This window comes from Xenopus laevis, chromosome 8L (genome assembly GCF_017654675.1).
Source record: "Xenopus laevis strain J_2021 chromosome 8L, Xenopus_laevis_v10.1, whole genome shotgun sequence".
Taxonomy (NCBI): Eukaryota; Metazoa; Chordata; class Amphibia; order Anura; family Pipidae; genus Xenopus; species Xenopus laevis.
The window spans coordinates 126030532-126044122 of record NC_054385.1 but is presented as its reverse complement, the minus strand read 5'-3'; the positions used below and the strand labels follow the sequence as shown (position 1 = coordinate 126044122).

General features: G+C 42.0%; 1 protein-coding gene across 6 annotated transcripts in view; it reads right to left on the bottom strand.

Moving 5' to 3' along the window:
* Positions 1 to 8756, bottom strand: part of LOC108699404 (putative selection and upkeep of intraepithelial T-cells protein 1 homolog) — a 40271-nt gene extending 31515 nt beyond the window's left edge. For all 6 annotated transcript variants that reach the window (XM_041573585.1, XM_018231466.2, XM_041573586.1 and 3 more), the window contains exons 1-2: positions 8623 to 8756; positions 1243 to 1327 (exon numbers count right to left, since the gene is read on the bottom strand). In XM_041573585.1, the coding sequence (XP_041429519.1) occupies positions 1243 to 1306 (64 nt within the window). In that variant the 5' untranslated portion in view covers positions 1307 to 1327; positions 8623 to 8756. The remainder of the gene's footprint in view (positions 1 to 1242; positions 1328 to 8622) is intronic.
* Between the last annotated feature and the right edge of the window lie 4835 nt (positions 8757 to 13591).

The following is a 13591-nucleotide window of genomic DNA, read 5'->3' as shown; positions in this document are numbered from 1 at the left end:
CCTACCCTTCCCTTTGGCAATCTCCGTGACTTTCGGCACATGTGCAGTTGTCGCAAACAGGAAGATTGCTCCAACTGCGCATGCACCACTCACCCGAAGATTTTGGAAGAGAAGAAGATGGTGCCTATGAACTCAGATGCCTGAACATGCACTGTGGGGTTAGTAAAAAGTTAGGGCATTTGCCTGGGGTAGCAGCTAGACTGGGGGGGGGGGGGGAGGAGGCAGAAGTCTATGTAGGGTAGGGTTTTTTTTTTTTTTTTAAATAAGGGTTTAGTTCTCTTTTAAAGTCGGCGACTAACTCAGAGTTAGAGAGCTTTAGGGTTAAGGGGTTTAGTTCTCCTTTAAAGGCAAAAGTTATACACTACCTCCCTTAAAAGATCACATGCCAATGACTGTAATCGCTATAGTTTTAGCTCACCACTCTGCATATTAAGTTAGAGAACCGTCTTTGATGTTTCCAGCTTATGTGGAAGAATGCGGCTGCCATCTTCAGAAAGGAATATAGGCTTCCTTTCACTATTGCGCATGCGCGAAAAATCAATCCCCCTGACCCCAGGCGCACATCATATATAGTTGTGGCCAGAAAACATTAAAAACACTTCCCCCCCCCTCGCTGCCTGGTAGCTCCTGCCTGCATGAATAATAACCAACGATCGATAGATGCGTAGCTTGCAAAATGATGTACAGGTGCGTGTTTACAGGGTGTCAATGATGACGTGCAACTAGATTAATTTGCATGCGCGTCATCGTAGAAAGGAAAAAAGCATGCGCAATGGTATCTAATTTTCCTAATGCGCCTCAAGGCCTGCAGGAAGCTTGCTGTGTAAACAGTGACGTCACTGGACTCCTTCACTCGCATTATCGACAGAGCGCTGCTAGACACCAGGGACAGCAGATTAACTCAGCCCTGTAAGTGCTTCTTCTAACAGCCTTATCAAACAACTTTAGTTTTTTTTTGTTTTTTTTTAACTTTTGTTTTTTTAGCCTGGTAACCAATCAGTGGAAACCAAGAGAGCAGGAAAAGCCTGAAAAGCAGGAAGTAGTGTTCTGGCTATTATTTTACACATCCAGTCACTCCAGCCTTTATACATTACATTTTTGCCTAACTAACTATATTAGAAACATTTTTTATTTTGCACAGCCTATTTACCCAGTTTTTATTTTTATACTGAACAATTCCTTTAATGAAACCTCAGCACCCACTACTGGCATGAAGACATTCTTTGTATAAAAGGTACTTACTTGAAAGAGATTCTTTATACTGTGTCAAAAAAATGCAAAGTCCAATTAAAATGATGTGTGCCATGATCCCCAATAAACAAAAGATCTGCAATGGGGAAATAAATAAATAAATGTGAATGTGCCGCCTCCTCTTCCTGTAACCAGGTCTATGCATGGTGGAAACAAAGAGAGCAAGAACTTTTTACGGGGCGGGATCATAATGATTTATTAAATGTTAGCATGGTGTAAACATTTATACAATAAGCCAGCCTTCATTTTAATGGTTTGTGCTTTATTTTCAGTGATTTACAGTTTCTGTTCTGCATCTCTCTTGTTCGGACTGGTATATGGTTGCTAGGTGTCCGGTTTTGACCCAGACATACTGGTTTTTAGAAGGGCTTTCCAGGTCAAGGCTACCTTGAAATAATAAGAAAAACCAGGCAGGATTCCTCTTGCTTGACATGGTGATCATGGTGCTCCGCCCTGTAGTGATGTGTGAGTTGGATTTTACCCGAACCTAACCCGTAACGTTTACCCTTGAATTCTACCCATCTACGTGGGGAGCTAGTCACCCACTGTCCACCTATTATGCCCAATGCGTTTCACCGATGACTCAGCTTCTTCAGGAGCATAACTTTGGAAGGGAGGAAGAGGGTGTTGATGGTAACATATCCTGGTGTGGATACTGGGGTTTTGAACTTTCCTACCACTTTTTTGCACTAACATTCCCTACCACCGAGCTACCAGGAGAAAGGAGGTACATGGTGGGTGGGAAACTCCCATATGCTACCTGTGCTAACCTATCTAATTTTGTTATGATGCATATTGCATATTTCTATTAATCCAATAAACTTTAGGTCACTGCTGAAATACTACTGTTTCCATAAGGCATGTTCTATATTAAAAGGAAGTTGCTACTTTGAAAGCTCAGCCAATGATAAACAAAACTCCAAAGAATTAAGAGGGGTTCCCAAACTTTTTCATATGACTAACATGAGCCACCAATTCACAAGCCAGCTACAACACATGTAAACCACTGGTGAACAAGCTGGCTAGCCAACAAAAATGTGCCAGAGAGTTGTCACACGTGCCTAAGTCAGCTGCATTGTAGGCAAAACACCAGACTGGAAAGCAGCCAACACACAGGCAAACAAGCTATTAATAAGATTTCACTAACTTTCTTTATTAGTGTCTGCTAATTCTACAGAACACACAAGGATAAAAACCATTTAAAATGTAAAAAGAGAGTTCTGTTGTCATAAAAGACCCCCACTTCGATTGCTGGTATTTGGATTTAACTGGAATTAAATTTCTCTTCCACTCAATTCATTCACCACTTAATTAACATGAAGTAACCTCTACAACCAATTCGTGGTTGGGCTTATTTTTATACAGCCAATAAGTTGTTGATTGCCGCTACACCGGCTCTGTGTGTTTTTCACAATCAATTTTCGAATGTTAAAACATTAACTTATAAAGGGCCTAATATTGTTTCAATTCATTAATTGATTTCAATTACACCAATTTATAAAGTGCCTACGCTACGTTAATTAATCACCTTTCAATTCATGTTTAACATTATTCAATAGTATAAGTTAAAAAGTGACCAGTGCTGATATTTCATCAATTTAAAAATTAGATTGAGGCTTCTCGATTCGAGGTTCACCCAGCTACTCCTTTAGAATAAGTGAGGAATTGAGAAATTAGATAGTTGGTGGAGTTGTTCCCAAGTAATTGAACTAAAAAAAATTTCTAGGTCCCTAGGAGCATCACAAAGTGGGAGAAGGCAGAAACTGGAGGGCTGCGGTCTCGTTATTTATCTTTTCTAACTTATAGGCTATTTAATGCTTCGATGCTTCAAGAAGCATCAATCTAATTTTTGGGCTGATGAAATATCAGCCCTGGTCACTTTTTAACTTATACTATTAATTAATGTTAAACATGAATTGAAAGGTGATCAATTGATTAACGCAGCACAGGCACTTTATAATTTAATTGGAGTAATTGAAATCAATTAATGAATTGAAACAATAATAGACACTTTAGAAGCTAATGGTTTAATGTTTCAACATTCGAAAATTGATTGTGAAAAACACACAGAGTCAATGTAGCTGTATAAAAACAAGCACAAGCACTTTATATTTAATTGTCACACGTTGTATAGTGAAGTAATATTTACAAGAATTTTTTAATTCATTTATATTTATAAACAATTCACTATCAATTAGATTGTGTAAATATTGAGAAATATGAATTGGTTGTAGAGGTTACTTCATGTTAATTAAGTGGTGAATGAACTGAGTGGAAGAAGTAATTTATTCCAGTTAAATCCAAATACCAAATATAGAAGTGGGGGTCTTTTATTACAACAGAAGGCACTATACAGTCACAAATAAGGTTCTTTTTCTTTCTCTCTCTTTTTAAATGGCAAACAAGTTATTGTGAATACCACACTTTTCCCATGTGGAAATGGACTTGTGTGTCACGTGCAAGTGCAGTTGGTGGCTTTGTGCAACTGAGCATGAGCCATTTACTGCACCTGAAAACACTGATCCACAAGCCAGCCCTATTGCTAATAAGCAGTGGCATACAAGAGCAAAAAGGTCACATGTAAAACCAACAACATAGGACCAATAACAGCTGCTGAATACCACTCAGCACCACAACTAGATATGGGCTGAAAAACTCATTGCCAACAGCCATGCACAGCCAGAGGTAAATGCCATCAGCCTCATGAAAGCCAGCAACCACAAGCCCCCAAAGACTATAATAAAACTAGTAGCCACATTAGCCAATGGCCATGGGAAAAAAGGCCAGCAAACACATGATCCAGGCACACGACAATTCTTTTTCCAGCGGGTGGCCCGGCACAGTCTTGGCAGCCAAGCAAACATTACTTTCATTATTATTTCTGCAGAAAACAAATCTGTGGTTGGTTGCTACTACCCAGGGAAAACTATTGCACAGTGTTGATTAATGATCCCCATTGTATGTAATGTCTCTTACTTTATAGCTATACTGTACAAGCTCATTCAATAATAACGGTGTTAGCCATTAGCAATCAAAACATTTGTGTACCAATGCTGAGGCAGCTAAAATTCCCAATGAACAAAGATTACAACAAAAAAAATGGGCACCGGTGGGTTGTAGGACTGCATCAACTAGCCAACGCAGTCCTCAATCACAGCACAATCTAACCTGCCAAATCGATACCAGGCCGATTTTTGGCCTAATAACAATTGGGAAGGCTCATCAGAAGCCACATAGGCAGATAAGTTGCTGAGTGGGTCTAAAGGACCAATATTGGCAGCTTTAATCTGCCCCTGTATGGCCACCTTTACTGTCCATGTGCAAAATTTGCCCAGTGTTAATAAATGAGCCACAGTGGGAGGCAATGGGTAGGGTCCCGCACAGATCCAATTTCTAAGACCCGGACTCGACCCGAACCCGCATATTTACCCACTTTGGTTCGCTACCAGACCTAGACCTGCAACTGCCTTATCCGCAACACGACCTGCAACTAGCCGACCACCATCAAACAGGAAGTGGTGTTGCTGTAAACCGGAAGTGCCATGATCAAAAGTGGGCGGGACAGAAACAAGTTTTGTAGAATTTTAAAAGGAGCAAAATATAGATAATAACATAAGATAAGAAATTTAGATGAGACCCGCAACCCGCATCTATACCCGCACCTGAAAATCCTACCCTCATTCCACAGGGTACCTGCTTTTTTGTGTGGGTAACACAACACGGATACGCGACCCGCTGCAGGACTCTAGCAATGGGTCCCGATAGATCATAATGAACACAGAAATCACCTGCATTGCAAAAAATGCCCCCTTACTCCGCCAAAACATAACAAATTAGATTAGAATGATTTGCAATGTACCCAGTATAATAAAGTACAGTGTATTAAAACAAGTGTATTAAACAAATGTTTATGGCACTAAAGATTACATGTTTTTCCAAGAACACTTTGATGGGATGGGGGGCAAAGTAATCAGCTAAAAGCAACCGATTTCCAAGACTTATGCTGAATAATTACAAATATTAAATGGGTGTTTCACCTTGTAGAATGGCCAGTTCTAAGTAAGTTTCGTTTGGTCTTCCTTATTTATTCTTTATAGTTTTTTTTTTTAATTATAGGCTTTTTGGTTCAAAAACTCAAATTTTTAGTGGAAAAAAAAAAAAATTTTTTTTTTTTAGATTTATTATACATATATATGTTGCAAAAAGCCCAAATCGGCCATCTCAAACCTGTTGAGGTTCTGTACAAGTCAATGGGAGATGCCTCTGTCACAATTTGAAGGTCTTAGTTTTTGCTGGGTTGAGCCCAATAATTGGATACATTCGAGAGGTTTGGGGCAAAATCCCCCCAAAAAAATCAAGTGATTTGGGAAAGAAGCCCGAAAATTGTGTAGGTTCTGGCAAATGCCAGAGGAGATGCTGTAAGATGCCATAGACATTCACTATTTATTGGGCTGCTGGGGGCTGTGCAGGCCTCTGTGTGTCTGAATGCCAGGGCCTCTTTTAAATCGGGCCTCAGTCATGGCTTGTATTTTGTTGGCTTGACAGGTGAAATAGGTTGAACCCTATTAGTCAATGGGGGGGTGGCACTTAATCAGTCAGTATATTGTGCCCCATCTCCAGGCTACTGTTGGAACAATCCGAAAGTCTCTTAGCAGGAGAGGGAATTTTTTAAAAGAGCACATAAATCGGTAGTAAGATTTATGCAAACAAGTGATATTACAGAAGACAGCCGTCACTAGCCCCACTGAAAACCTAAGTCCACTATATGGTCTGTATCACAGGGGCTGGAACCAGGGAGTCCCCCCAAGAATTTGTACCCCAGTTCTGGGTGACTCGGGTGCAATAAAATGGTCACACTTTCCTCCTTTTACTCACACACAGCAGACTGAACATTGAAAATAAACCATATAGGTAGAAAGAGGGCTCAGTAACAGTAACAGCACAAACACCAGTAATATTATAAGCACAGAGGTTACACTGCACCAGGTCTGGACTGAGAATCAAAATTGGCCCTGGCAGGTCAGGTAGACAGAGGCTAAATAGCGATTGTCTATGGCACCTTACAGCAGCCCCTCTGGCATTTGCCAGAACCCACAGATTGCCAACTGTGTGTTCTGGCAAATACCAGAGGGGCTGCTGTAAGTTGCCATAGACAGTCACTATTTAGTGGGCTGCTGGGGGCTGATTGGGCCTCTGGGTATCTGAAATGCCAGGGCCTATTTTGATTCTCAGTCAAGACATGGACTCACTATATCAGCACAGGCCCCTCACATACACACACTGTATCGATAGCTATATATATATATATATATATATATATATATATATATAAAATACACAAAAGCCATGAATATCCTGTAAATTATATCCTTAATAAATAAAGTACCCCCAGTTGTAAAATATGAGGATATTAGAAGTTACCTCGGAGTTCCATGACCTTCGGCCTCGTGTTTTTAATATGGTCATGAAACTCCTCTGTAACTTATCTTTATATTTTACAAGAGGGGGTACTTTTATTCACTATATAATCTACAGTCTGGTCATTTCCCTATGGGACCAGACTGTAAATTATATCCTTATAAACGGCGCGTTCTGACGTCGGAACGTGCCGTTTATTTGGGTCAGCACTTCCGCCGCTGCTCACCACTTCTGTCTCCCTGCAGCTTTACTGTACCTCCGCTCTTGCCCCCTCCCTTCTGACTGCCAGGATTAAATCGTACTCACGCAGCGCATGCAGCAGGGAACGCTCCTCCTTTCCCCAGAGCCAAAACTCTATGGGTCAAATTCACTAAGATTCGTAGTTGCGCCAGGCGTAACTTCGCCGCACTTCGCCAGGCGTAGTTTCGCCAGCGCTTCGCAAATTCACTAAAATCCGAAGTTGTGCTCAGGGGTAGCGTTAGGTTGCGAAGTTGCGCTAGCGTTGATTCGCTAAGTAAAGCTAGCGAAGGCTAATTTGCATACGGCGCCAAATTCAAATTTCAATGGAGGAATACGTATCAGCACTACAAATGCCTAGACAACCTTCAAAACATCAAATATAAATTTTATTTTGCCCTACACATGTGCCCACTGTATAGTTAAGGTGCCATGAGTCAGGAAATGTAGGGGGGAAGGAGGGGAGCCCCAAAAATGTTTTCGATCTTTTTCAGCCTATCACCCATAATGTAGAAAACACGCCAGCGTTTTTTGGGACTTTTTTTGAAGCAATCCCTATCTACTCTATTGCGCTTCGCCTGGTCTGAGGTGGCGAAGGAAGTCTAGCGTAAAAGGTAGCGTTCAGTATACTGTGCGCGTTAGTGAATTTGCGTAGTTACGTCACTAGCGAAACTTCGCCAGGCGTAAGGGTGCGAAGTAACACTAGCGAAACTACGCCAGCGTTCATAAGTGAATTTGCGCAGTAACGAAAATGCCAAACGCTAGCGAAGTAACGCTAGCGTTCTGCGCTTAGTGAACTTGCCCCTAAGCCCCAGGGAGCGGCGATGTCAGCCAGTGAGTGATGTCTAAGGAGGCGGGTTTTGACCTTATATGGCGCTAATTCCCTCCCCCTCCTGTTAGGAGCAGCGCCGCTGTTTAGTGACTGCTGCAGCCTGACACAGTGTTCGGTCTGCCAAATAGCCCTGCTGCAGGAAGGCTCTTTAAGAGCAGCAGCAGCAGAAAAGCTTGTGCTCTGAAACACAAATGGGAATGATCAGCGCCTCTCTCCCTCTTCTGCTCCCCCTCCAACCACTCCGTCTGCCCCTCCCACACCCTGTCACTCTTCAGTCTTGGAGACTGGGTGGGTGGGGAGACAGAGTGTGGATGTCACAGCTGTGCTGCAGCGGCACTGCCCCCTCCCCTCTGCTTCGCTGGCTGGAGTCAGACTGTGTGACTGCCCTGTGTGGAGACTGGGGAGACAGAGTGTGGAGGAGGAGTCTTCTCTCCCTCAGCGCTCACAGGGGCACGCCCCTCCACTTCCACTCCCTTCTCTCTCTGAAACGTTAGATCATAATGAATAATGTACCCCCTACTGTAATTTATAAAGATATTAATAGTCACCTCGGAGTTATGTGACCTGTATAAAAGCACTCGGCCTGCGGCCTCATGCTATAGTATGGTCACATAACTCCTCGGTAACATAATATCTTTATAAATTACAGTAGGGGGTACATTATCCCCTATATCTCCAAGTAGAGACCAATATACACAATAATCACCAACACGAATGTTACAGCTTCATTCTAAAGTTCCTGAGACACAAGGATCTGTATACAAACACAGAGAGCAGGTTCATTCCAGTCTCACAGCTCGGCTGGTTATGAGGAGAATAGCGGGAGGTGAGGAATGTTACAGAGCAGACATTATAAGTGTGAGTATATCAACTGCCAGCGGTACCTGTATTAGTGTATTTTCCCAGCCGAGTCACACCAGCCAGCGCGCAGCTCCAGCAGATCAGCTTCTCTTACCCTGCTCTTCACTTGCTAGGACAGCCCCGCCCCCGACGACGCGCGCTGTATTTAAATTCAGACGGTGGAACGTTCCCATAATTCCTGCGTGCGCTTCATGTGCGTTCCAAGGTACGGCAACAAATACACTGAGCTGAAGCGGTTGCTGCTTCAGTCAATAAGACTGGCTGAGAAGAAGTCATCAGGACTTTACTGGATAAAGCGGCAGAGACAGTTCTGTAGTTGCTCCGTCTCAGTCAGTGTTTATTAAAGGGACAGTGTTGTGTTACACGGATCTCTGTACAGATGTGGGACCTGTTATCCACAATGTTATAATGCACATAATTTACGTCTTATAAAACCATATAAACATTAAATAAACCCAATAGACTAGTTTTGCCTCCAATAAGGATTAATTATATCTTAGTTGGGATCAAGTACAAGTTACTGTTTTATTATTACACAGAAAAAGGATATAATTTAAAAAAAATTGGATTATTTGGAGTCTACATTTGCCGACCTGTCTGTAATTTGGAGCTTTCTGGATAACGGGTTTCCGGATAACCTGGTGCCGTTCCACCTCTCAGTCTGGGCTGCTGCTGTGAATAGTGAAGAGATTCCCAGGGCTGCAGCTTTATGGCAGGAGTATGTGGTAAATCAAAGTGTTTTATTTATAGTTTCATTTCTATTGGCTGTATTCTGTTGTTTATTATTGGAGGAAACTTAAACTGGGAGACGTCTCTGAAGCCTGACACTGACGCCTTTTCTGTGAAAGGTAAAAAAAAAAATAATCTCCCTGTTCTCTTTCTTCTCCGTTAAAGGAGTTGTTCACCTTTAAATTAAAGGAGCAGTAACATCAAATTTTTCTTCAAAATTCGTTAGTATAGAACGAAAAATAAACACCACAGCGAATAAAACTTTTAAATTGCAAAGCCTTTATTAAGAGATAACTTACCAAAACTCCACTTCCGCTCCTCTTCTAAAACGGCGACCATCCATGCAGCGGTGTTCAATTTCTCCTCCCTGGCTATTCTAGTGACAGTTGGGGGAAGGCCGTCAGGGAGAGAGTATTGAGGCTGGGAGATAAAGGAGGGAAGCGCTGGATAGTGAGGAAAGCTGTGAGAGAGGAGCAGAGGGATGGAGTCGAGTGAGGCTGGCCTGAGAGAGAGCGCGGAGAGACTGCAGCAGAGGTGGAAGCTGCCTGCAGTTCGATCTGCTCATCACATGTGCTTGGGGTGGAAACCTGGCGCTGACTTTTTCACGAATATTTACTACGAGTTATCACCCTATTAGCTCAGATCCCGGCTGTCAGCCTGTCCATCCCTTGCGTCAGGGCACAGTCTCTGCAACCTCTATATCAGATCTCCAAACATGCGTGTATTACAGGCCCCAACACAAAGGGTTAATTTTAGTCAGTCTACAGCCCACCGGTGCTCCCCTCCTGCCTTTACTCATTGAAAAGCAGCTTTCTAATGCCGGAGGTAACATGGCCTATCAGCCAGCCCCCCAAGTGCAACTCCCGAGTCTGTGCCCCAGAACACCCAGGTCTCGCACAATGATCGGGCCGACCTGCTAAATAATAATTACAGTTCCATTTCATTCCGTGTAGGCGAACTGGGCGCATTGATCAGCATTAGACAGCCGTATCCACCCCTTGTATGCCTGTGGTGCAGAGCGGACCTCAGCCTCCTTCACATACTTTCACTAGAATAGCCAGGGGGAAGAAATCAAATACCGCTGCATAGATGGTCGCCCTTTCGCCGTTTTAGAAGAGGAGCGGAAGTGGAGTTTCTGGTAAGTTATCTCTTAATAAAGGCTTGGCAATTTTAAAGTTTTATTTGCTTTGGTGTTTATTACTAACGAATTTTGAAGAAAAAAAATTGGATGTTACTGGTCCTTTAAAGGGATACTGTCATGGGATTTTTTTTTCTAAACACATCAGTTAATAGTTCCAGCAAACTTCTGCACTGAAATCCATTTCTCAAAAGAGTAAACAGATTTTTTTATATTTGATTTTGAAATCTGACATGGGGCTATACATATTGTCAGTTTTCCAGGTGCCCAAGTCATGTGACTTGTGTTCTGATAAACTTCAGTCACTCTTTACTGCTGTACTGCAAGTTGGAGTAATATCACCCCCTCCCTTCCACCCCCCAGCAGCCTATAGGTGGCCATAGACACACAGAGTGCAGGCACAAGTCACATGACTGGGGGCAGCTGGGAAACTGACAATATGCCTAGCCCCATGTCAGATTTCAAAATCAAATATAAAAAAATCTGTTTGCTCTTTTGAGAAATGGATTTCATTGCAGAATTCTGCTGGAGCAGCACTATTAACTGATGTGTTTTGAAAAAAACAAACATGTTTTTCCATGACAGTATCCTGTAACTGTTAGTATGATGTAGAGAATGATATTCTGAAACAATTTGCAATTGGTTTTCATTTTTTATTATTTGTGGTTTTTGAGTTCTTTTGATTTTTATTCAGCAGCTCTCCGGTGTGCAATTTCTGCAATCTGGTTGCTAGGGTCCAAATTACCCTAGCAACCATGCATTGATCTGAATAAGAGACTGGAATATGAATAGGAGAGGCCTGAATAGAAAGTTGAGTAGTGGGCAAACCCGCGGGTCTCGGGCTTCACACATCACTAGTAAGGGCAGTGAATGTGCTACTTATTTCGCCCATAGTAAGAGCAATGCTATACAGATACATGTCTGTACATCTATTTTATAGGTCACTGCTGGGAGAAGAGAAGGAACTGAGGGGAGACTGAGTCTCTCACCTAACATGGAGGGGATGGCACAAGAGATTATATAACGAGTCCCCAGAAACCTTCTTATATGTTAATTACTTTAAAACACATTTTTTGGCATTACTGTTCCTTTAACCATTACTGTTCCTTTAATTAAAATGAGTTATTCTAACTGAGACTGTTGAGTGCGTTTTTGTTGTTGTTATTTTAGTTAGTGCACACTAGAGATGCACCGAATTCGGGATTCGGCCAAATCCTTGTGCCTGGTCGAATCCAAATTCTAATTTGCATATGTAAATTAGGGGTGGGAAGGGAAATCACATAACTTTTTGTCACAAAACAAGGAAATTAAATTTTTCCCCCTCTTTCCCTTTCTGTCCGTAATTTGCATATGCAAATTAGGATTCAGTTCAGTAGTCACCGGAATCTTTCATGAAGGATTCGGGGATTTGGCCGAATCCAAAATTGTGCATTCGGTTCATCCCAAGTGCAGACACATTTCTGCAGATGCTATACATCATTCCTTTCCCCAGTAGAGCTTACAATCTAAGGTCCCTATCACAGTCACACAGTAGGGTCACTTTTATAAGGAGCTAAATAACCTGCCTGTATATATTTGAAGGGTGGAAGGAAACTGGAAAACCCACAGGGAGAAAAGAATACTTGTAGATTACTTGCGCTCTGGCGATACTTTATTTGTTTTGTGCAGTTGTACTTTAGCAGCATTTTAATTACGTACTACATATGTCATTAATATGACATATTTATGTATATGCATATAATATGCATATACATAAATGTCATTTTAAGCAAGTTTCAAATATACGTTAATTGAAACTATTTTGACAATAAATGTAAATGTAATTTCTATTGAAAGAATTATATGTTCATTTGTATTCTTCTGACTCTTAAAACAAAGGCAGCTCCTTTAGCCTAGACTCCTAAAATCCCCAAATGCCTTGCAGGTTCTGTGAATGAGCAGACTGATACTGCATTCAACAGCAATAACATTTACATATAACATTAAAGGGGACCTGTCACCCTAAGAAATCATTTCATAATCCATCTGTATCATGTTAGTTGAACAACATAAACTTTACTATAAAAATGATATAGATGTTGTTTCCTTCAGTCTTTGAATTCGTAGGCAGGTGCCATTATGTGGACATTGTTTTCATATCAAGTTTTGTATCACCCCATAATCTTGTATACGGGGCACCTGATGCCCATGTGTCAATGCCTGAGGCACAGAGGAGGGGCAGGCAATATATAATTGGAAGCTCAGATTTTTAAATACATTTCTAACAGGTATGGATGTTTTAATAAAAAGAAGAATTTGGGTTTATGTTTAATTTGCAATGGACTTTATTTTATCTTTCTTTTATACAGCTTTTTATGTCTTGTGACAAGTGCCTGTGTTTCTAACCAGTGTCCACACGTTTCTTTCATACTTTGCTACAGGAAGTGCTGAGGAGCAATTTCATGTGTTTTGACAACCACTGCCCTATGTGCCATCAGGGTTGGACTGGACCTTTGGGGGCCCTCCGGGTTCAAAACTTCCAGGGCCAATGCACTTTGTTTTTTTATGGAGCCAGCCAATCGGGGAGGGGGTCTGGGCCAGGGCCCACCGGATTTCTTTCCCCGTCTCCCGCCGGCCCAGTCCGACCCTGTGTGTCATTGCCATAGCCAGCTAGGCCACAAGAGCGAAACATTTGTTTGGTCACCTTTAGTAGCTAAAACCCAATCTACATTAAAATTCAGTTACAGTACAGGTATGGGATCCATTATCGCACTGCCTGAGAATATGCATCAATTCTGCTCTCTCCATTAGCATTTCTCCTAATAGAATGGCTGTGTCAGTCTTTAGCACAGGAATATTTTTTGGGAAGTTACTGGCCATACACAATAAGATCCGCTTGTTTGGCAAGGTTAAGGATCTTAACCCAATATGCCCACCAAAGGCGAGGCGATATTGGGTTAATCCGATAGTTCGACCCTAGGACCAAACAATGGGATTACAACGAAGGAAATGGGTGACAATAGGATGATGCAATGCAGTCCTCGATCGCCAAGAAAAATCAAACCTTCCTGATCGATATCTGGTCGATTTTTGTCCTGATATTGATTGGGGAGACCTGTCAGAACTCCGCATACATGGGCAGTAGT